This window comes from Trichomycterus rosablanca, chromosome 1, assembly GCF_030014385.1.
Source record: "Trichomycterus rosablanca isolate fTriRos1 chromosome 1, fTriRos1.hap1, whole genome shotgun sequence".
NCBI classification, from domain to species: domain Eukaryota; kingdom Metazoa; phylum Chordata; class Actinopteri; order Siluriformes; family Trichomycteridae; genus Trichomycterus; species Trichomycterus rosablanca.
This window is the reverse complement of record NC_085988.1, coordinates 44,213,297-44,237,465: the sequence shown is the minus strand read 5'-3', so window position 1 is coordinate 44,237,465 and position 24,169 is coordinate 44,213,297. Positions and strand designations below refer to the sequence as shown.

The following is a 24,169-nucleotide window of genomic DNA, read 5'->3' as shown; positions in this document are numbered from 1 at the left end:
AATCAATACAATAAGCATTAGTTTAAACTGAAGTCGATTACACGATCCACAGGTGGGGCGGTCCGGGTCCTTTCTGTGTGGGTTTCCTCCCACAGTCCAAAGACATGCAAGTGAGGTAAATTGGAGATGCTAAATTGTCCATGACTGTGTTCGATATAACCTTGTGTGAACTGATGAACCTTGTGTAATGAGTAACTACCGTTCCTGTCACGAATGTAACCAAAGTGTAAAACATGACGGTAAAATCCTAATAAACAATCAAACAAGTCGATTACAAATGGATTAAGCATGAATCCTGATGTCATCTTGTAACCAGACAAAAATTTTATTAATTAAAAGACCCATAGAGTTTTCACATTCTTGACCAGCCTTGTAATCTACAGTAAACTGTTGTGGACAGACTTGTGGCCAATTCAGTATTAGCTGAATGTTCCACTGTTGTATATCATTAGTAATTTGTATATGAACTATATGAAAAAAAGTATTGGGACACTCCTTCTATTTATTACATTCTGGAATTCTGGTGTTTCAGCCACAACAGTTGTTAACAGGTGAAATAAATAAGGAAATTACAGTGGGGCCAAAAAGTATTTAGTCAGCCACTGATTGTGCAGGTTCTCCTACTTAGAAAGATGAGAGAGGTCTGTAATTTTCATCATAGGTACACTTCAACTATGAGAGACAAAATGAGAAAAAAAATCCAGAAAATCCCATTGTAGGATTTTTCAAGAATTTATTTGTAAATTATGGTGGAAAATAAGTATTTGGTCAATAACAAAAGTTCAATTCAATACTTTGTAACATAACCTTTGTTGGCAATGACAGAGGTCAAACGTTTCCTGTAAGTCTTCACCAGGTTTGCACACACTGTAGCTGGTATTTTGGCCCATTCCTCCATGCAGATCTCCTCTAGAGCAGTGATGTTTTGGGGCTGTCGCTGGGCAACACAGACTCCACAAATTTTCTATGGGGTTGAGGTCTGGAGACTGGCTAGGCCACTCCAGGACCTTGAAATGCTTTTTACGGAGCCACTCCTTCGTTGCCCGAGCGGTGTGTTTGGGATCATTGTCATGCTGGAAGACCCAGCCACGTTCCATCTTCAATGCTCTCACTGATGGAAGGAGGTTTTGGCTTAAAATCTCACGATACATGGTCCCGTTCATTCTTCCCTTAACACGGATCAGTCGTCCTGTCCCCTTTGCAGAAAAACAGCCCCAAAGCATGATGTTTCCACCCCCATGCTTCACAGTAGGTATGGTGTTCAACTCAGCATTCTTCTTCCTCCAAACACGATGAGTTGAGTTTTTACCAAAAAGTTCCATTTTGGTTTCATCTGACCACATGATATTCTCCCAATCCTCTTCTGGATCATCCATATGCTCTCTGGCAAACATCAGACGGGCCTGGACATGTACTGGCTTAAGCAGGGGGACATGCCTGGCACTGCAGGATTTGAGTCCCTCTCGGCGTAGTGTGTTACTGATGGTAGCCTTTGTTACTTTGGTCCCAGCTCTCTGCAGGTCATTCATCAGGTCCCTCTGTGTAGTTCTGGGATTTTTGCTCACCGTTCTCATGATCATTTTGACCCCACGGGATGAGATCTTGACCCCAAGGGAGATTATCAATGGTCTTGTATGTCTTCCATTTTCTTACAATTGTTCCCACAGTTGATTTATTCACACCAACCTGCTTGCCTATTGTAGATTCACTCTTCCCAGCCTGGTGCAGGTCTACAATTTTCTTCCTGGTGTCCTTTGACAGCTCTTTGGTCTTGGCCATGGTTGAGTTTAGAGTCTGACTGTTTGAGGCTGTGGACAGGTGTCTTTTATACAGATAACGAGGTCAAACAGGTGCCATTAATACAGGTAACGAGTGGAGGACAGAAGAGCTTCTTAAAAAAGAAGTTACAGGTCTGTGAGAGCCAGAAATCTTGCTTGTTTGTTATTGACCAAATACTTATTTTCCACCATAATTTACAAATAAATTCTTTAAAAATCCTACAATGTGATTTCCTGGATTTTTTTTTCTCATTTTGTCTCTCATAGTTGAAGTGTACCTATGATGAAAATTACAGACCTCTCTCATCTTTCTAAGTAGGAGAACTTGCACAATCAGTGGCTGACTACATACTTTTTGACCCCACTGTATATGCTTTTAATGTTACAGCAACAGTTAAGAGAAGGCTTCCTTGTTCCAGCTTGACTGTGCCCCTGTGCACAAAACAAAGTCTATAAAGACATGAAGAGCTTGGTGTAAAGAATCTACAGTAGCCTGAACAGAGCCCTGACCTCAGCCCCACTGAACCTGGAATGAACTGGAACATCACTTTTTTGACCAACATCAGTGCCCAGTCATACATTGTTTATTGAATGGGCACAAATTCCCACAGACATAATTCAAAGTCTTGTGGCTGTTGTTATACTGTAGTTAAAAAGATCACATAGAAGTCACTCTATGTTAATACCATTTGTTGCACCCGTGCCACTGGCTGCAACACAACCCCAAAGCATGATTGGTCCACCCCCATGCTTAAAGGTTGGAGAGGTGTTCTTTTCATGAAATTCTGTGCCCTTTTTTCTCCAAACATACCTTTGCTCACTGCGGCCAAAGACTTCTATTTTAACCTCATCGGTCTACAGGGCTTGTTTCCAAAATGCACCAGGCTTGTTTAGATGCAAACTTCTGATGCCTAATTTTGTGGTGAGGATGCAGGAGAGGTTTTCTTCTGATGACTTTTCCATGAAGGCCATATTTGTGCAGGTGTCGCTAAACAGTAGAACAATGTACCACATCTCCAGAGTCTGCTAAATCTTTCTGAAGGTCTTTTGCAGTCAACCGGGGGTTCTGATTTGCCTCTCTAGCAATCCTATGAGCAGCTCTTTCTGAAATTTTTTTGGTCTTCCAGACCTTATCTTGACCTCCACTGTTCCTGTTAACTGGCATTTCTTAATTACATTTCAAACTGAGGAAATGGCAACCTGAAAACGCTTTGCTATCTTCTTATAGCCTTCTCCTGCTTTGTGGGCCTCAACCATTTTCATTTTCAAAGTGCTAGGCAGCTGAACCCATGGTTGCTGTTTTTTGGGACAAGGTTAGAGGAGCCTGGGCATTTATAAAGCTTTAAAATTTGCATCACCTGGCCTTTCCTAACAATGATAGTGAACAAGCCATAACCGTAACAGACTAATTAAGGTCTGAGACCTTGGTCAAAGTTATCTGAGTGCTTAAATCTCCTAGTGTTCCCATACTTTTGCAATGTACTACTTTCGTTTTTTCACTCTACAATTGTACACAACCAAAATAATATACTGATATTGCTTAAAATGTTGAAAAGTGTGTTTCATCTTTATACTTTATGCTTTTTTGAAGATCACTTCATCTTTAACTTGCTTAACTGTTCACAGTAACAGTAATTTTGAGCAGGGGTGCATGCCACTTTAAGTAATATCAGGTTGATTCCATCTTCTTATTATTTTACCATAAACTCTTCCAAGCATCATTGTCTTTTCCAGTGAATTTGTTCTACTCTTAATGTTTCCAGTATAAGAGAGCTTCAGTTTAATTATTTGGGCTTTGAGAGAGAGTTTAGGTTTGATTTGGTCAAGGATCCATTTGTTTGTCTTTCTCAAAAGTGTTTGCCAGCATCGAAGTTCAATGTCCAGCTTTCTCATCCATGAACCACATAGATAACCACAATAAAGATCATAGTCTGGACACTTCTAGGGTTGCTTGAAAAGACAAATCTCTTAAGCATGAAGATCTTTTATGGTTTCTTCATTCCCATGACTGGCAGAATGAAAGAAGTCAGTGTATATCTCAGTGCCAAATAAAGGAGACAAGAAGGAGTAAGCAAACTATTGTACAATCTCCGTCATATCTCAGGCCAGTAAAATTATGCTAAAATTATTCAATGCAGACTACAGCCTTTCATTAAAAAACTACCAGATGTGTAAGCAGCATTCAAAAAGGGTAAAAAGACAATTGATATTGCAGATGTTTGCTTGATTATAGAAAAAGCCAAGAAATTCAAGAAGGAAGTCAATATGTGCTTCACTGATTACAGCAAAGCCTTTAACTGTGTACTCGGGAAGAAATACCAGAGCATCTCACTGTGCAAATGGGTAATTTTTACATTAATTATCACTGGAAAAGACAATGATGCCTGAAAGAGTTGAGGTAAAAGGAGAAGAGGAAAGCCAGCAACAAGATGGATTAATACAAGTAGAGGAACAATAAATGTGCCATTAAGAAGCTTAAAGATCCAAACAGAAGACAAGATGTTCTAGAGACATTGTACATATGGTATTCAGAAGTCAGAATCAACTTGATAGCTTTTAATAATTCATTACAGACAGTATGAAGCCAAGAATATGGCATGTTTTGTCTACTCAGCTTCATTTCATTTGTTAATATACATTCATTTTTGCATTTTAGGCCTGCAAAACATAAAAAAAAGTTGAGACAGGAGCAATTTAGGGATAGTAATAAGGTAAAAACTAAATGACGTGATTTTATACAGGTTATGTCAACAGGTGATTATAATCGTAATTTGGGACACAAGCTGTATCTACAAAAGGAGTTTTTGATGAGCACAGATGGGCAGATAATCTCCAGTTAGTCAACAAATATGTAAATTTCAACAAATTATTGAAATATTTAAAAGCAATGTTCCTCAAAAAAGATTTGCATATTTCTCCCTGTACAGTGCATAATAACATTAAATGATTTCAGAAATCTGGAGGAATCTCAGTGTGTAAAGGGCAAGGGCACAAGTTTAAGCTGAACACTGTGATCTCTGATCACTCAGATGGCATTGCATCAAGAACCAACATTCATCAATAGCTGATATAACCACATGGACAAGGGATTACGTTACATTCACAAATGCCATTTAAAACATTTAAAAAAAGAGCTGTTAACTATTTACAGAAGCAGCATCAAGTTCTCTGGGCTCAGAGACATCTGGGGTGGACCATCAAACAATGGAAACATATTAGAGACAAATCAAATTACACAAATCAGTACCCTAGGTCTTTTTTGACAGAAATGGATACCATCCAGACTGTTATCAGCAACAAATCCAAAAGCCAGGTATAGGGTTGTGCCAGTGCATCTGTGTTGGCAGCATTTATGCAGACAAGTACATTGACATTTTAGAGCAACGTATGCTGCCTTTAAGACAACATTTTGCAGAGGGCAAAAGCACACTCTGCACACATTATAATTGCATGGCTGCAGAAGAAGAGGGTACGGGTACTGTTAAGTGCCATTTCAAGTTGACCAGACAAAACATAAAATATATTGGGTTCATACTGTCTGCAGTGAAATAGAGTCAAAGTAAAAAAACATTGTATTTGCATGTTCAATACCAGCCCATTTTTTCATTTGGGTTGTATATTGTGTTTTATAATGTTCTATACTGTGCCACATGTTTTCTAGTTTCCTTGCTCATAAATTATGAGCTTTTCCTTAATGCTCCTTTCATACTTTCAATGAACAAAAGAAAAAATCTAAATCAAATCAATATTTGGTGTGACCACCCTTTGCCTTAAAAACAGAATCAATTTTTCTATGTTAACTTACACACAGATTTTGAAGGAACTTGGCAGAGAGGTTGTTCCAAACATCTTGAAAAACTAACCACAGATCTTCTGTGGATGTAGGCTTGCTCAAATTATTGTCTCTTCATGTAATCACAAACAGACTCAATGATGTTAAGATCAGGGCTCTGTGGAGGTCGTATCATCACTTCCAGGACTCATTGTTCTTTTAGACGCTGAAGACAGTTCCTAATACCACCAGGGAGGCATCTGATTGGCTCCAACTTGTTTCTACAGCAGGACAGTGACCCCAAACATACAGCCAATATCATTAAAAACTGTCTTAAGCATCAAGAAGATTACATGAAGACAGAAGGATTTGAGCAAGCCTGCATCCACAGAAAATCTGAGGTTAGTTCTCCAATATGTTTGGAACAACCTCCCTGCTGAGTTCCTTCAAAACCTGTGTGCAAGTGAACCTAGAAAAATTGTTGCTGTTTTAAGGTAAAGGGTGGTCACACCAAGTATTGATCTGATTTAGGTTTCTTTTTGTTTATTCACTTTGCATTTTGTTAATTAACTATTAACACATTCTTACCTTGCACTGCTTTTTTTTACATTGCATAAAACTTTGGAACAGACCTGTATTTTACAAGAATTTGTCTAAAATTGTTTACATCTCAGTTGAACCTAGATCCTTTGTTTTTTTTTTATATAAAAGGCAGTTATTAAACTGTTGTTGATTCATCTGTCCAAAGAATAGCATCACAAATTGTGTAGATCATCTAAGTGCTTTATTAGCATGTATGTATTTTTTGATTAGCAGTGATATTCTCCCTTCTATCCTCCCATGTCCTTATCTTCTATTATGTTTGTCTGACAAAATGACTCATAGCTGAGACAGAGCCAGATTTAGTCTTCAGATGTTGGTCTTCGGATCTTTTGTAAATTCTTGGATGTCTTGTCACAGAGCCATTATGGGAATTTCAGCAGACTAAACCCTGCCCCAGAGCAGCAAAGCAAGACCATGACAGAAGGGAATATGCACAAAAACATTTTACCCTACGAAATCCAGTTTATCTGAGTTTAAAAATATATATTCAAGGGCTGTGATGATAAAGCTGTCACCCAAAAAGATTTTTTAAAAATGCATTTACAATCTTTGATAAAAACACTGTTACAAAGAACTGCACTAATGTGTTGTGCATCTTTAATAAACCTACAGATTATATTGGTGGTATGCTATTATAATAAGAATCTCTAGCTTTAGGTAATTTGGTCTAGATATGCTAGGTTGGTGCCAACATACAGTTGGATTCAGTTTACCTGGCTTTCAGGTACAGGTTTACCCATGCTCTTCATTTATTTGCCTTAAATTGGTAAGACAATATTTGAGATGAATATGTTCTTTAATTTACTATACAACATGGATAAATTTTTACCAATAAGTTTTGGGCAATAGGGTCATCTATTTATTGTTATTTTTACTAGGCACTTCATTCTGTTCAGGTTAGAGGTGAAGCCAATGCCACCCCAAAACACCAGGAACATATATTTTGCCCATTCTTGCTTAGTAGTTTGTGGTTGCTGTCATCTGATTCTCCTCTTCATGATGCACCATACATTTTCACTAGGAGACAGATTGTGACTGCAGGCAGGCCAGTCAAGCAAACAGATTATGTGTTTGCAAACAAAGCTTGGTGTTGTAGCATCTGCAGAATGTACATACATGTGCAAAATATTTATATCTTTTAGAAAATGGGGCTTGTAGCCAGTGTACCTTGTGCAGAAACTCCTTACAGTGGATTCTCCTTGCAGAGAATTAAACTCAGGAGCTTAGGAGCTGCGTTCCTGTGCAGCACGTACTTTACCACCTGTGCCACCTGGGACTGGGTCAGGTGTCATTAAAATGATTAACTTTAGCTACCACAGCAGAATGGTCAGAATTAACAGAAATGTCTATGTAATGCCAGAGGTTAAAGAAAGAAAAAAAATTTCTTAAAATTATTATTATAAAAAAGCCAGAATGTCAAAAAACTTAATGTCATTATGTCTGGATTAATAGTGGTAAGAAGTCAACCATGTTCACTGATAAATCATGAAACTAATGTATGCTGCTACTTTGCTTCTTGGAAGATGAGTTCTTTTCTATTCCATTAATATAATAGACACAGTAATGTAATTTATCAAGTTTTCTCTTATTTCACTGTAAATGGTTCGAAAAAAAAAAAATCATTCTTAAAGCTCTGGAAATACACAGCATGATGTTTTGTCATTAAAGTTAATCCATAATTCATAAAAGTACTTCAATATTTCACTTTTTAATTATATTTTGAATATTATACAGTTTAAGCCAAATGTTTGCATACACTTTGGGGAGCATGTATAGTTTCTATAACTATAATTTTTTTCTGTGACTGGGTCAGGTGTAATTATTAATAATTAATTAATAACTTTAGCTACCACAGCAGAATGGTCAGAATTAACAGATCAAAATCAGAAAGGTCTATGTAATGCCAGAGGTTAAAGAAAGATCATTTTTCTTAAAATTATTATTATAAAAAAGCCAGAAAAAAACTTAATGTCATTGTGTCTGGATTAATAGTGGTAAGAAGTCGACAATGTTTGCTTCTTGAAAGATGAGTTCTCCATTTATATAATAGACACAGTAATGTAATTTATCAAGTTTTCTCTTTTTTCACTGTTAATGGTTTGAAGAAAAAAAAATGTTTAAAGCTCTGGTAATACACAGGATGAAGTTTTGTCCTTATTCATAAAAGTACTTCAATATTTCACTTTTTAATTATATTTTGGATATTATACACTTTAGGGAGCATGTATAATTATATTAATGCCATAACTATATTTTGTTCTGTGGCTAAAATTAAAATATACACTCTATTTAAAAAGAATTAATAAAATCTTATACAAAAAGAAATAAAGAGAATATTAATTTTGTGGTGTTGTAAATTCTTTACTTTTAATTTATTGTTAATAATTAGCTGATGACTTCACTGTGACCATATAAATAGGACTAATTTGACTGTACCTACAGTGATACCTTACCGAAGTCAGGAAGAAAATCTAAACTAGCATCGTATAAGAGGAAATTAGTATAGATGTTCAAATGCAATTAAAGGAAACATAATCAAGTCAAGAATTAACAACAAACTTCAGTCAGGCTTTAAGGTGTTTTTGTTCCTTGCATAGTGGCCTCAAGGCTCATAGCACATTTTAATTGCTAGCAGACCTGTTTTGAGGGTTTAGTCTAAACATCTCTACATTTTCATTCAGCATACAATGCCAGTTTTGGTTTTCTTTCTGACCTTGGCAAGATAATACTGTTCCATGTACTTTTTAACAAACAAACCCCATTAATATGGGTACAAAGTCAATCATGTCAATATGAGGAATTTAGGTCATGTGACAAAGTTTAATGACAACTGGAACTAGCAGAATTTCTATTCTTAAATGCTTTCACATATGTTCTCTGCAAATAAAATGCCTTAAAAGTTGTTCACTCAAAAAATCAAATTATGTAAGGAGTGTATGTGAGGAGCGTAAGGGGTTAACAAAATCAAATGCCTCCTTTGGTGAGATTCACCTTTCTTAGTTTAGAACAGCCGACAGTCTTTTGTTTGTGATTATTTTTTAACTACTGGGGCTATAAACCGAAACTGCAGCATTGACTTAATAACGCGACTAGAAACGCTCGATAAATAATGTCTACTTGTGTGTTTTACTGTAAAAACGAGGTTCCACAAAAGTCTGTCGAATAATAGCCATTATTTCCAGCAGGCTGAGATATGTCATGGCGGCGCAGTAGTAAACTGTTGGCGGTGAGACATGTTGATTGGTTAACGGAGCAGCAGCAGCAGCAGCAGCAGCTCTAGCACAGCACGGCTCCTGCGCACACTGTGTAAATAATATTCTTTCTCCCTATATTAAACATTCTTCTTTTTACTACAACAGCCCGCGGAGTGGAGAGACACTCTCAAGCACTCTACTACAGCAAAGTACACGCAGTGTGTTTCATGCGGGATTAAAACAGTTGTTAACATTCAGGCGTGGGGCTGAAATGGTTGACCGCAGTACTAAAAGGCCTGGTTCTTGTCTCTACTTCACTCCGCGCTGAGTTGAACGGACTTGCTGGTGGCACTTCTCTCCAGATGAGTTTCGCCGAGTTTACATCCGGGTTTTTCCCTAGGCAATGGAAGTCGCAGCACTACTGTTCCCTAGGCAAAGTGAAATAAATTCGCCGCACCGTCACAAAAAGTAGTTCTGTTTTAAAACAGCTTTCGTTTTTAATTGTTGCCTCGTGTTTGAGTATTTTATGATATATTTAGATTGGCGTGTGTTTTTTGAAGCGATTGCAAGCCCAGATAAGCGCGTTGCGACTCTTTTTGGTGAGTTTGTCGAGCCTCTTGGTCTCCCTCTTCCTGCGCGGATTGATAATTTCGGTGCTGCGGCTGTGGTGAATGAGATTGAAGAAGAGTTCTTGTTTTGTATCTCAGTTTCTCTCTTTTTACACACAAATTAAATGTAAACAAACAAAAAAGAAGAACTGCTAGTCCGACTAAACCCAGTCTTATCTTTCACAATAGCTATGTGAGGAGTCGTATCGGGAATTCTTTGCCGAGATATCGGGGTGTTTATAAATATTTATTTAAATAATTTGTGAGGAGAGGACTACTGCTCAAGTGAGTAGTGCAGGGTAAGTGCACCTTGGGATCTTTTTTTATTATAGTAACTTTTATTATCGTTGGCTTTTTTACTGCTTTGGTTCGTTTATTTGACCTCTTTTGTTATTCTGGGCTGAAAATTTCACTGTGTTCTGGTAGGTGAGGAAGTGCGGATGCCTGCGTTTGTTCGTTTCTCCTTATTCTAGGAGTTGAGTGGTATTCCTAAGTGCAGTGCTTATTGGAGGACGCTGAGCGAACAGCAAAAGGGGCCGAATTAAACTTTATCCACCAGCTTTATTTACTAACACAGCCAGAATAAACATGAGACAAGAAAAAACATTGTTTACGTGAGCAGACGTGTTGCAGTGTTTAGAAACGGCCGCGCGTCTTATGAAACATGCTGTTCACAGTTAGCCTGCCCTAACAGTTATTTGTCGTTTCAATTGGCTAGTGCTAGCCTGTTAGCTCTAGCTATGTTAGCTTCTCGTCTGGAAAGCCTTTTATCCTGCTAGACTGAAGTGCTAGCACCATGTCACATTAATATGAGAACTGCTTACGGTCCAATACAGCGTGTTTATTCTTGAACCAACTAGTTTACAGAGTAGAAATAATTGTTGCTGAAACTTGGGATGAGCTGTTATCGTTGTCTGACACTGTTTAAAAAATGCTGCATTTTGTCTAATACATGTTGAGTTTGTTTCTCGCTAAGTTGTTCAGCTCGCTAGTGTAGTCCTCACTCGCTAGCTTGCACCAAGTAACTGAATTGAGCAGATTGGTAAGAGATTCAGCTATTTTATATCGGCCACTACTTAACTCATGAAGAAACCTGGTCGAAAACTTTCTTTAACGTTGGCGTTTGGTGTCTTCCACACTTTTGTTATTATAGACTCACTCATTATACGAGGAACAGTTTCTAACTCTAGGCCCGTGTCGGAATTAAGTACACTTTCTGCACGCTGGTCTTTCTCAATCCCCCCATCATTAATATCTAGTAGCTGGTGTGCGGCCCATTAAAACTTACACATGTACACTCATATAAGCGATTCTGTCGAGAATACTTCTCTTACAGTTAGATTATGGTGTGTCACAAAGTTTCACTTTCTTATGTTTTTGTTTGCTAGATTGTTCTTAACACTGTAGATAAAATGCATGTATTTGGAGAACAATGTGATCAAAGCAAGGCTGGCATAAGACTGAGAACAGCATATGAAACTCTTTCTGGTTGTTTTATTTTAGATGACTTTTATTTACCTGTTAATTCAAAAGCAGGACCTCAAAACTTTATTATTTATGTCCCTTGCACATGTAGGGTAAGAAGTGGGGGGATAAAAGGAAGCCTCTACTAAATCTTGTCTTTAGTTTTGGTTGTCCACATTTAATTAATGTAATAAATTACTGTATGTTGAGCAATCTGAAGGAAATGCTACAGGACTTAACAAGTAGAGCTACTGTTCTTGACAATTTAAAAAAATGTTTAAAAATAAGTTGGTTAGCACTTGTAAAACTGAGGAATAATCATTATCTATGAAATGTTTTGAAATGTTGACTTTTTTTCTTTCTTTTGATAATCATCTGTATTGTTTATACACAGAATTGAAATAATTGTATAAGTCTTAAAAAGGGTAGTTAAAATAAGCTTAGTGGTCAGTATTTTTGTTTATCTAAATATACAAACAATATGGATGAATACATTTTGAAAAACCGAAATAAAATTTAAACCACAACTACAGTGTAAGCAATCATGTTTATAATAGTTAAGATGTACAATTTTGGGTTGAGGAGACCACCCTGAGCTTCTTGTAGAAAGATGCCATTTCTATTTAGAAACATGTTTCTCAGACTTAGTTGACCAGAGCATTGGGAATGGACCAAAATAAAGTGCATTCTGTGGTGGGCTCTGGGGTACTTTAGGAGCAAGCAGATTATTTAAAAAAGTAACATTTTAATTACCTTGAAAGACATTGTTATATTTTAACAAGAGTATTCTTTAAATAAAAAAAGTTACAAAGGATATCAGATATTAAAAGAGATGTTTGTAAAGTATGCTTTAATTAATGTGTAGCTTGAATATATATATATATATATATATATATATATATATATATATATATATATATATATATATATATATATATATATTCAGTAAATATAGATAAAAGATTAAAAAGACCTGAGCCCACTGTAAAGGAGCAAGTGAGACATAAAGACACACTTAAGCATGGTGCACTGACATTGCTGATCAGGACCCACTGTGACTCATACCAGAAACCGCTATACTTACAGAAATTATTCAAGTGGGTCTATAAAAGTTTATGGTGTTGTACAGTTTTAGCATTTTAAAAACAAAATAGCTTAAAAGCTTAGCGTATTTAAAATCGTAGATTTACTTTTGGTAGCAAGGTGAAGTACAGCGGCATATGTGCCTACTTTTGGCCAAATTAAACAATTCTGACCTTATTTATGTTTCTTTAATTAAGGAAACAATACCACACATAATAGACCATTCCTAAGAAGGATGCTATTCTTAATTATTGTAAGTTATTGGTAATTATTGCCATCACTGTATTTAAAGTTGTGTGTCTTTTACCAATATAATTGATACAGTTTTACTTAAGTTTTGAAGAAAGTGATTATTACTTGTAGAATCTGTGGGTTAAGGTGTTTGTCTTAATAGTAAATATATCATGCTAAAGCAAAATGACCAGAAATTGTGTTCTTTTTCTTCCTCAGACACCTTTACTTCCAAACTAACCCCTTCCAATTGTTTGTGTGGCATAAAGTTAAGATTTTGCTCTGTGTTTACATGATTGCATTATGTAATTGCTACTGCTTTGTCAGTTAATCATTTATTATGTGATTCTCTCCTTTTACTGCTTCTACTTTGCTTTTTTTAATCAGATTTTTTATTTTGAAATTTAAAGTTAATGAAGTGCTTTTGCATATTCATGCACACATGAAGTACTTTTATTTTTACTGATTTTTAAAAGTTAACCTCAGTATAGCCACCAATTTCCTAGACTAAGATGCACTGCTGATGAGCATGTTTCATTCTAAAGTAGAAAAAAATAATGCTTTTGATACATTTTGCTTAGTGACGAAATTTAAATGTTTAACCAGTGGTGCCTAATTACAAGGATTTGGTGATCAGTAAAAAGAATTCAAAATCTCTTTTTATTATGCTTTATAATCTGTCTTACCTGCCAGTTCCCCTTAACTTAGTTTGTGACATTATCCACTATCACTTATACAGTAGTATGTTTGTGGACACTTTGTCCTTATTGAGTTCAGGGGTTTTAGCCATACCCATTGTCTTCACCCATGTTTAAAATAGATAATAGATAATAGAAAGTTGTTTCCAACTTTGTGACAACAGTTTATGAAAGTCCCTTTCCTGTTTTAGTTTCAGGCTTTTCTCACTTACCATCAGTACCTGACCACAGTGTTACAAATACGTAGTTACAAATTCTCATGGGCATACTCCAAAATATTACAGGGAGTGAAGGCTTTTATACCTTCAAAGGGTGGACAGCTACAAATTACTGCTTATGGTTTTGGAATGGGATGGCCAACAAGCTCACAATCAGGTGTGTGCATACTTTTGGCCATATAGTGTATTGTTCTATGACTGTATGTGTTGTTAACTGACACTACATGTATCATGAGATTTACTATACAGGAGAAATAAATGTGATCAGAGTTTCTAAAAACACATAACTTTAATATGGTTTTGTTTTTAGAAATCTGACACTGAGCAGGAAATACAAAATAAGTAACATGTTTTGCTAATCTACAATACACTTTCTAAATCTAAACTGTAACTTGATGTACTATTACATATGATACAGTAGAGTTATTTCCCAAAATTGGTGTAGATATTATAAAAACAGTATAGATATTGACTAACACTGAGCATGGTGAAAAATGTTAGTGGAGGTGTACCAATTAGCTGTTTTTTAAAGCTGATAAAGGTTGCTGATATTTCTTTTATAAAGATCAGTTGATTGCAGATTTTGGTTTTCTGTCTCTGGTGGATGGGGCAACAGGGCTGGATAACTCAAGGACATGGCAACATTTAACTACTCAGGCAAAAGACATAAAATCCGGTTTAAATTGATTAAACAACAAACTCTCACAAATCAGCACAGTGTTTGCATCTTGTGATTAAATGCTATATGCCTTAAATTGAGGGGAAGTAGGGGAAGCTTAACCTGTACCGCACAGGCACCTTTTAAGCAGGATGCAGATTGATTGAGGAAATAATAAGAAAAAGCACTTACACTGATGTGAATTACAGCTTTATGTAATTGTGAAGTATGTTTTATTTAGCATTTAAGGATGCTTGATTTCTGATAATTGTGTAGAGTATAATCTGTACCAGAAGCTCAACAGCAAAGGATGACTGGCACATGCTCTTGTCAATAACAAACACACGCTAATCAGAACCACCTTGTAGCATGAAAAAAACAACAACATCTGTCCAGAGCAAAGTGGATCCCTTTAGTATGGAGACCCCTGCAAGTTAGAGTTGCAGTTATTTTATAAACAGCAAATGCTTTTAATTTGACACACTTAGAAAAACACTTTTGGGTCTGGTTCAGGTGCATATGGGGTACATTGACAAGGTGGACACCCTCAGTTTTCCCATATTGTTAAGTATACAGCCCTTTGTGCTTTGACACATCTTCCCATTTATTGTGATTGATGCTGTATGATTCTCATTGCCATTTGGTAAATATGCACCCATCAACAAGTGTTTTATTAATAACTACTACCATCTTGTTCCCCTGACTAAACACGACTACAAAAGATATTTATGCAACAAAACAGTGCATCCTCTTTGTGAAAAGAAAGTCCACGTAAGAGCTTAAAATGAGGGCAATATCTGTTAGTCTTGCTGCTGAGTTGTCATAGTAGTGTACTTGCCAAAAGTGAGTAACAATGTACAGAATACCAACACATCTGGAAGAAATGTCCATCCTCATGCTTAGTCCTTCTTTCAGTCTCAGTCTAACCACGCCCATTGAAAGAGTGATGGACACACAGGGAAACAAAATTTGCATTTTAAACATTGCAGTGTGAGCTGCACTGTGCATCATAAACTGGCTTTAATGTTAAACTGACCTTGTTGCCTTTCATCTCTTTTAATCAAAAAAACTGTTCAAAAAACTGTTGTGTGTTGGAAAGTGAGTGGACACCAGTTTCATTGCCAGCTGGTGAGTCCTGTAATAGCTTCAGTTGTAATTGTTCTCTTGGCTCAGTGCCTCACACCAAAATCAATGGTACTGAATGTCTGTAAGGCAGCCTCTGACTCTCTCTCTCACAAGTCCTTGCTGTGCAGTAATTGTGATGCTCTGTGCATTGCTCTGTCCATCCTTTCTTCTGCCTTTAATTAAAAAAAAAATGTAACCTCACTAACCGTTTTATTTCCACTATACAGTGTATCACAAAAGTGAGTACACCCCTCACATTTCTGCAAATATTTCATTATATCTTTTCATGGGACAACACTATAGACATGAAACTTGGATATAACTTAGAGTAGTCAGTGTACAACTTGTATAGCAGTGTAGATTTACTGTCTTCTGAAAATAACTCAACACACAGCCATTAATGTCTAAATGGCTGGCAACATAAGTGAGTACACCCCACAGTGAACATGTCCAAATTGTGCCCAAAGTGTCAATATTTTGTGTGACCACCATTATTATCCAGCACTGCCTTAACCCTCCTGGGCATGGAATTCACCAGAGCTGCACAGGTTGATACTGGAATCCTCTTCCACTCCTCCATGATGACATCACGGAGCTGGTGGATGTTAGACACCTTGAACTCCTCCACCTTCCACTTGAGGATGCCCCACAGGTGCTCAATTGGGTTTAGTCCATCACCTTTACCTTCAGCTTCCTTAGCAAGGCAGTTGTCATCTTGGAGGTTGTGTTTGGGGTCGTTATCCTGTTGGAAAACTGCCATGAGGCCCAGTTTTCGAAGGGAGGGGATCATGCTCTGTTTCAGAATGTCACAGTACATGTTGGAATTCATGTTTCCCTCAATGAACTGCAGCTCCCCAGTGCCAGCAACACTCATGCAGCCCAAGACCATGATGCTACCACCACCATCCTTGACTGTAGGCAAGATACAGTTGTCTTGGTACTTCTCACCAGGGCGCCGCCACACATGCTAGACACCATCTGAGCCAAACAAGTTTATCTTGGTCTCGTCAGACCACAGGGCATTCCAGTAATCCATGTTCTTGGACTGCTTGTCTTCAGCAAACTGTTTGCGGGCTTTCTTGTGCGTCAGCTTCCTTCTGGGATGACGACCATGCAGACCGAGTTGATGCAGTGTGCGGCGTATGGTCTGAGCACTGACAGGCTGACCTCCCACGTCTTCAACCTCTGCAGCAATGCTGGCAGCACTCATGTGTCTATTTTTTAAAGCCAAACTCTGGATATCACGCCGAACACGTGGACTCAACTTCTTTGGTCGACCCTGGCGAAGCCTGTTCCGAGTGGAACCTGTCCTGGAAAACCGCTGTATGACCTTGGCCACCATGCTGTAGCTCAGTTTCAGGGTGTTAGCAATCTTCTTATAGCCCAGGCCATCTTTGTGGAGAGCAACAATTCTATTTCTCACATCCTCAGAGAGTTCTTTGCCATGAGGTGCCATGTTGAATATCCAGTGGCCAGTATGAGAGAATTGTACCCAAAACACCAAATTTAACAGCCCTGCTCCCCATTTACACCTGGGACCTTGACACATGACACCAGGGAGGGACAACGACACATTTGGGCACAATTTGGACATGTTCACTGTGGGGTGTACTCACTTATGTTGCCAGCTATTTAGACATTAATGGCTGTGTGTTGAGTTATTTTCAGAAGACAGTAAATCTACACTGCTATACAAGCTGTACACTGACTACTCTAAGTTATATCCAAGTTTCATGTCTATAGTGTTGTCCCATGAAAAGATATAATGAAATATTTGCAGAAATGTGAGGGGTGTACTCACTTTTGTGATACACTGTACATATTTGCTTAGTTTAAGTGTACAAACCCCATTACCTGAGAAGTAGAGACGTTTGTAAAATGCAAAAAAAAGAAAAATCTGTGATTTGTTTACTCTCCTGAAACTTTATTTAACTTCTAACTTATAAAGAAATGATTTTTAATGTTTTCACTGATCATGTTTATTGTATTTTGTAAATATAAACACATTTAGGTTTCTCATCAGTGCTGTCTGGGAGCTCAAAGGTCACACACGTGCAGTAGTGGGTTCTGGCTTTGCCCTGCACAGACGGAAATTTATCTAAATTCCTTGAATCTTTTCACAATATTATAAACTGCATATGATAAAAGACTAAATTATCTTGCATTGAGAAATGTTTCTGTTGAAAAGACTCTCCTGAAGTTTGGCACAAAGTGGTGAGCCTGGACCCATCATTGCTTGTACAGACTTAAGTGGATCTTACCTTCTTACACAATTATGAGTTCTTAACCTGTTGCCAATTCGCCTGCTAATTGTGGAATGCTCTAACTATAAACGTTCTATAAACGTTTCACTCGTTTGGCCTATTTTTAAGTGTGTGACAGGCATCAAATTCTAAATGTTTTTATATTTACAAACTACAATCAAGTTGATCAGTGAAAATTTTGGAAATCTTTTCCAAGATTCTCTTGAATTTTTGGAAAGATTGAAGAGAATTAACGAATCACAGATTCTTCTTCTTAATGTATTTTACAAAATGTCCAAACTTTTTTGGACATGGGGTTCATACAGTCCTTGGGTCTAAATACTTCTAACCCACAGTAAATATTCAAAAAAGTAATAAAACATTTCATACAATTTGTATCAAAAAAGGTCCATGACTGTATAGCCTTTTCATTTGTATTTATTCATTTACAGGCTGCAAGATTTCTTGAGGCTGGTTGATGGTAAGCTGGACCAATGATGGAATTACAGACATTACAGGAGGCGCTGAAGGTGGAAATACAAGTCCATCAGGTAGGTGGCTGTTTGCCTCATTTTATTCATTTTAGAACTGCAAAGTAAATATTTAATTTTCTTAAAATATTCTATAGTATAATGTAGTGAGTTTTCAATTACTTTGAGTGTAATATACCTTTATTATTTAAATAAACAACATTAATCTTACAGATGCAAAGTTTCAAATTTTTTAACCCATAACTTAATGTCATTAGCTGATGCTTAACTAGTAACTGAAAAGCATGTAGTGTCCTATTAAAATATAAAACACATCACAAAGTTTCACAAAAATAAGTCTTTATGCTGCTTAATAGAGAACATGGCAGTAATGTAGAACAGTAAGATGTATACGCACAGTGTGCAGAACCAGTTTAACATTTACTATGTAGGGCAGTAGTTAACAATTTATTGCAACCACTAACAGGCTCAATCATAATAAAAAAAAAAACCTGCAGACAGTACAATGAAGCTTTTCTGGCCATCATAGAAGTTATCATAAAAAGATAACAAATTATTATTGTGACAAATTTCAAAATAAAACAGTCTGTATTGACACAAAACAGCTTCTTCGCAACATGGGTCATTTAACAGTTTGGTATCAGTAGAGCTAGCAATGTTGTTCTGATATTACGTTGATTTGAGTGTAACCTAACTGTTAATTAAAAGCTGAATGTGGCTTCATTCTTCTAGCTAACCCAAGCAGCTTTACTAGTTCCACTGTCATGTTGGCATGCACTTGGTCCCAAATTGCTTTAAGACATTTTATCTGGCTTCCAAATGTACACTGGATAAAGTGTGAATCTCTGTTGCTTGAGCGAGGATGTAAAAGTGAGCTTTATGAAGATTCACTACAGCTAAATAAAATATAAACTAGAGACTTTGCGTATATTCACTACATTTGTAATGTTTAAAAACATATCTGTGCATGCTCTTTTTTTCTAAAATCTGTTAATGGTTACTCAAATGCTTGTTATTTAAGTTTGTTGATTGTTTCTCATAACCAAACACTACTAATAAATTATATACTAAAATAAATTCATTATGTACAGGCGACTGTTTATTGTAATGTATAGAAGTACATTTTTAATACAAGATTCTTGATACATGTAGCTCCAAATGTTTGTCTTTTATTTAACAATATTAATTTACGGTGCTTGTGTGGAGTACTAAGAAAAACAGTTTTTTCTCATCCTGAATTTTAACTGGGAGCTGCATGTTCCAGCAGGTAGATAATGAGCATAACTGCCTAGGCAAAATAAATGCAGCAGGTTGGGGTCAGGGCAGTATCATTGTCAGAGCTGGAACATTGTTGCCAGGTCTTAGGATTTTACATTTAGAGGCAATGCAAGCTCAGAATATACATAATAGCTCCAGCTTAACAAGACACAGTTCACTCTTGGGCTAAATTTTTGTTATTAATGAGAAATAGCGATTTAAAAGATTGTGTTTTTTATGTTGCTTGAGGTGCAATTTTAAATAAACCCACTGGTAACACTCTTGTCTTAACATTTTCAAGAGGAAATTTAGCTCAAGTGCACATATGAAAGGGAGTGAGAACAATGATTTGATAATCGAACAGCACAATTGTGTGAGGCAGTTTTCTGATTAAGAAGGCTGATGTTCAAAAAAGGCAGTGTGTGTGCATTCTTTTGTTACTACTATGAGTTCTGCAATGCAGAGCATATTTTAAAGTTACATCTTTTAATAAGCTACCTTGCCTTTTAGATCCTGTCATGCCTTCATGTATTATTTTGCAGTGTTCTAAGTACACACACTTTGTTGGTGATTAAATACACAACCCTAGCCTTTGTATTTAAATGCATATTACATCACAACACCAGCATGTTAGTAAATTTTAAATAAGACTTAGCTTGTGTCAGGGAATAAATTATAATAATAATTTTAAATCGGTTATCACCAAAATCTGCCCACTTTGCATGGCTAGTGCACTGCAATCAATTTTATTCAGCTGCTTGTGCTGTAATTAAACCACATTTTTTTCAGCTGCAATCTTGTCTCCCTTATTCTCTCACAGACAGAGGGAAAGAGACTGAAGCAGCAGTATAGAGGGATTTTTTTCCTAGTGCCCTACTTTGCCATTTCTCAACACATAATAAAATGCTACTTTTCTAGCTTTTAGCCACTTTAACAGCCTTGAGGTAACATTGTACAGTTGCAATTAGAAAATTTTAACACAAATTTAAAAGAAAAACATCTAGTTCTCTTGACAAATACCCATGTGCACAATTATTCAGCCTGTAGCTTTATTAACTGGCAGAACATCTTTTTGGCGGAACTAACAAGCTAACAAGCTTCTGACACCTGTGAAATATTTGGCCATTCTTCAAGTGAACTTGTGGTTGCCACTGACACATTTGTCCCAGCCTTCATCAGGTCACCCTGTAAGTGTTTTGCAGTAACATGCGGGTATTTTTCATTGTGCTAATGGCTCTGTATGAACTTTTGGGCTTTCTCCCACGGCTTGACAGGTTTGCTGCTGCACCATTAGTTTGAAACTTCCAGGCAGTCCTCCCAATGTTGTCTCTAGGATGGTTCGAGGTTTAGGAAATCTGTTAATACCTATTTAAGAATAGAAATGTTATGTAGAGGTTGAATAACTGTGACATGGTAGTATTTGCTGCATCATTCAACTGAACTCCATAACTGGTAAGGCTCTGCAAAAAGGATTAGAGTTATGTGAATAATTGTGTTTGACAAGTTGTTTTATGTTAATTTATAATTTATAGGGATGTCCCGATCACGTTTTTTTTGTTCCCGATCATTAATTTTGATCCCGATCCGATACCGAGTCTCAAACCGATACTTGTATTTTCTAGATATTGTCTAGATATAAACTAGATAATACTGTTCACACAGTGCACACTTCAAGTACATTACAGTTATTCAAATTAATCCAATGTATATGTTTAATAACTGAATAGCTCTGCAGTGCTGTAGAAAAAAAATTGCCTGCGTCCAAGCTATTGCTTAATAAACAAACTTAGTGCAGCATTGTAGTAGTAAAACTAGAACACTCAAAATGAAGTGAAGGTTCTTTTTGAGGAAAATCAGCATCTCTGCCGTGTTAGTGGACAGCTGGTTCCTCTTTTCATCATATAATAATAAACTCGCTGTATTCGGCTGAGTGTTTATTTTTTAGGTGCCGTATCAAATTGGTAGTAATTGTAGATCGATTGGTTAAATGATATCTGGTTTGTTTCTTATGAGCCACCGTACTTGTATGCGTGTTGTAACTGTAACAAACTTTTCTGTGGTTGTATTGTGACAATGGTTTGATGGACGTTTCTACACGAAGTGAGTGTGTTTTGACCCTTTGGGGCTTCCACAGTGTATGGAATAGCGTGCTTGGCTAACGCGATGACTCTAGCTGTCCGCTATTCGGTACCGTAACAGAAGAAGTTAATAAAGTGTTACGCTCCCGACAATTTGTGAATATACCGTGTATTTATTTCTTTATTAAGCAAGTGCATCACTACGACGCTCGGTTACATAACTAAGACAATAAGGGTGCTTGATACTGAGATGTCATTCAGTCTTGTAACACGTAAACTCGTAAAAGCTGTATGTTATGGTCCTGAAGTTTTCATACTCGGATTAAAAGTTATTGTTTTGTAAACCGGAGTGATCCTTGACTCACACACCATATAAATAGTAAAATTCTACAGTAATGAACGCAGCTCTGCTACTACCGCTTATTCTGCTGCTTGTTTTTAGCTTTTTGGTGGACAAAAAGTTATTTGGAAACCATATTGCAAAGCCATGTTAAATTTCAGAAGACATGTTTGACCTTACAGTTTTATTACAGTGGGGCCAAAAAGTATTTAGTCAGCCACTGATTGTGCAAGTTCTCCTACTTAGAAAGATGAGAGAGGTCTGTAATTTTCATCATAGGTACACTTCAACTATGAGAGACAAAATGAGAAAAAAAAATCCACGAAATCACATTGTAGGATTTTTAAAGAATTTATTTGTAAATTATGGTGGAAAATAAGTATTTGGTCAATAACAAAAGTTAAACTTAATACTTTGTAACATAACCTTTGTTGGCAATGACAGAGGTCAAACGTTTCCTGTAAGTCTTCACCAGGTTTGCACACACTGTAGCTGGTATTTTGGCCCATTCCTCCATGCAGATCTCCTCTAGAGCAGTGATGTTTTGGGGCTGTCGCTGGGCAACACGGACTTTCAACTCCCTCCACAAATTTTCTATGGGGTTGAGGTCTGGAGACTGGCTAGGCCACTCCAGGACCTTGAAATGCTTTTTACGGAGCCACTCCTTCATTGCCCGAGTGGTGTGTTTGGGACCACTGTCATGCTGGAAGACCCAGCCACGTTTCATCTTCAATGCTCTCACTGATGGAAGGAGGTTTTGGCTTAAAATCTCCCGTTCATTCTTCCCTTAACACGGATCAGTCGTCCTGTCCCCTTTGCAGAAAAACAGCCCCAAAGCATGATGTTTCCACCCCCATGCTTCACAGTAGGTATGGTGTTCTAGGGTTCTTCTTCTTCCTCCAAACACGATGAGTTGAGTTTTTACCAAAAAGTTCCATTTTGGTTTCATCTGACCACATGATATTCTCCCAATCCTCTTCTGGATCATCCACATGCTCTCTGGCAAACTTCAGACGGGCCTGGACATGTACTGGCTTAAGCAGGGGGACATGCCTGGCACTGCAGGATTTGAGTCCCTCTCGGCGTAGTGTGTTACTGATGGTAGCCTTGTTACTTTGGTCCCAGCTCTCTGCAGGTCATTCATCAGGTCCCTCCGTGTAGTTCTGGGATTTTTGCTCACCGTTCTCATGATTATTTTGACCCCACGGGATGAGATCTTGCGTGGGGCCCCAGATCGAGGGAGATTATCAATGGTCTTGTATGTCTTCCATTTTCTTACAATTGCTCCCACAGTTGATTTATTCACACCAACCTGCTTGCCTATTGTAGATTCACTCTTCCCAGCCTGGTGCAGGTCTACAATTTTCTTCCTGGTGTATTTCGACAGCTCTTTGGTCTTGGCCATGGTTAAGTTTGGAGTCTGACTGTTTGAGGCTGTGGACAGGTGTCTTTTATACAGATAACGAGGTCAAACAGGTGCCATTAATACAGGTAACGAGTGGAGGACAGAAGAGCTTCTTAAAGAAGTTACAGGAGAACCAGAGAACTTGCTTGTTTTTGGGTGACCAAATACTTATTTTCCACCATAATTTACCAATAAATTCTTAAAAAATCCTACAATGTGATAACTGACTAAATACTTTTTGGCCCCACTGTATATAATAATGCCCTAAAGGTAAGATCCTAGTCTACACCCTCTTTTTTATTTTGTTTTATTTTGTTTTTAAATAAACAGCAATTTTCTGCTGCAAAGTGGAACAGGTGCCTCAAGTTGAAGTGCAAAAATTGACCTGCAAGTGTCACTGGTACTCTATAAGGAAGATCATGTGATGCTGATAATCTAACTGCATTTTTTTGTTTGTTTTACAGAAACTAGTTGCACAAATGAAGCAGGACCCCCAGGTGAATACAGTTTAAATGTTTTATGTATTTATTAAAATGACAATGGTTGAATAACAGGGTGACTAAGTGGAAGCGCTGCCTGTACATTAATTTTACGTAAGAGAGCACCAGTAAGTTTCATCAACTTTACAGTGCCTATAGAAAATTATTATACCTGATTAAAGTCCTTGCCTTTTTAAGTTTAGTATTATAACACTCATCGTCAGTAAAGAATACACTTAAATATATATGTATTTTCATTAGTAAAATACTTTATTTGGTGATGTAACCAACCCCTTATATTAACCATTATAAACTTGCTCAGATACAACCTTCCAGATTCAACACCAGGCTAACTGACCCACAGCTGACTTCAATTGAGGTGGTTTTGATTACTTCAGAATAAAAACCAGCTGTTCCTTAAGGATATTCCACTACTACTAGTGC

The 24,169-nt window shown here is 37.1% G+C and overlaps 1 protein-coding gene across 4 annotated transcripts in view; it reads left to right on the top strand.

Annotated features, from left to right (window-relative positions):
* The first annotated feature begins 10,217 nt into the window (after positions 1-10,217).
* phf21ab (PHD finger protein 21Ab) overlaps positions 10,218-24,169 on the top strand; it is a 40,452-nt gene continuing 26,500 nt past the window's right edge. For all 4 annotated transcript variants that reach the window (XM_062993211.1, XM_062993220.1, XM_062993203.1 and 1 more), the window contains exons 1-3: positions 10,218-10,254; positions 18,128-18,226; positions 23,711-23,743. In XM_062993211.1, coding sequence (XP_062849281.1) covers positions 18,170-18,226; positions 23,711-23,743 — 90 coding nt within the window. In that variant the 5' untranslated portion in view covers positions 10,218-10,254; positions 18,128-18,169. The remainder of the gene's footprint in view (positions 10,255-18,127; positions 18,227-23,710; positions 23,744-24,169) is intronic.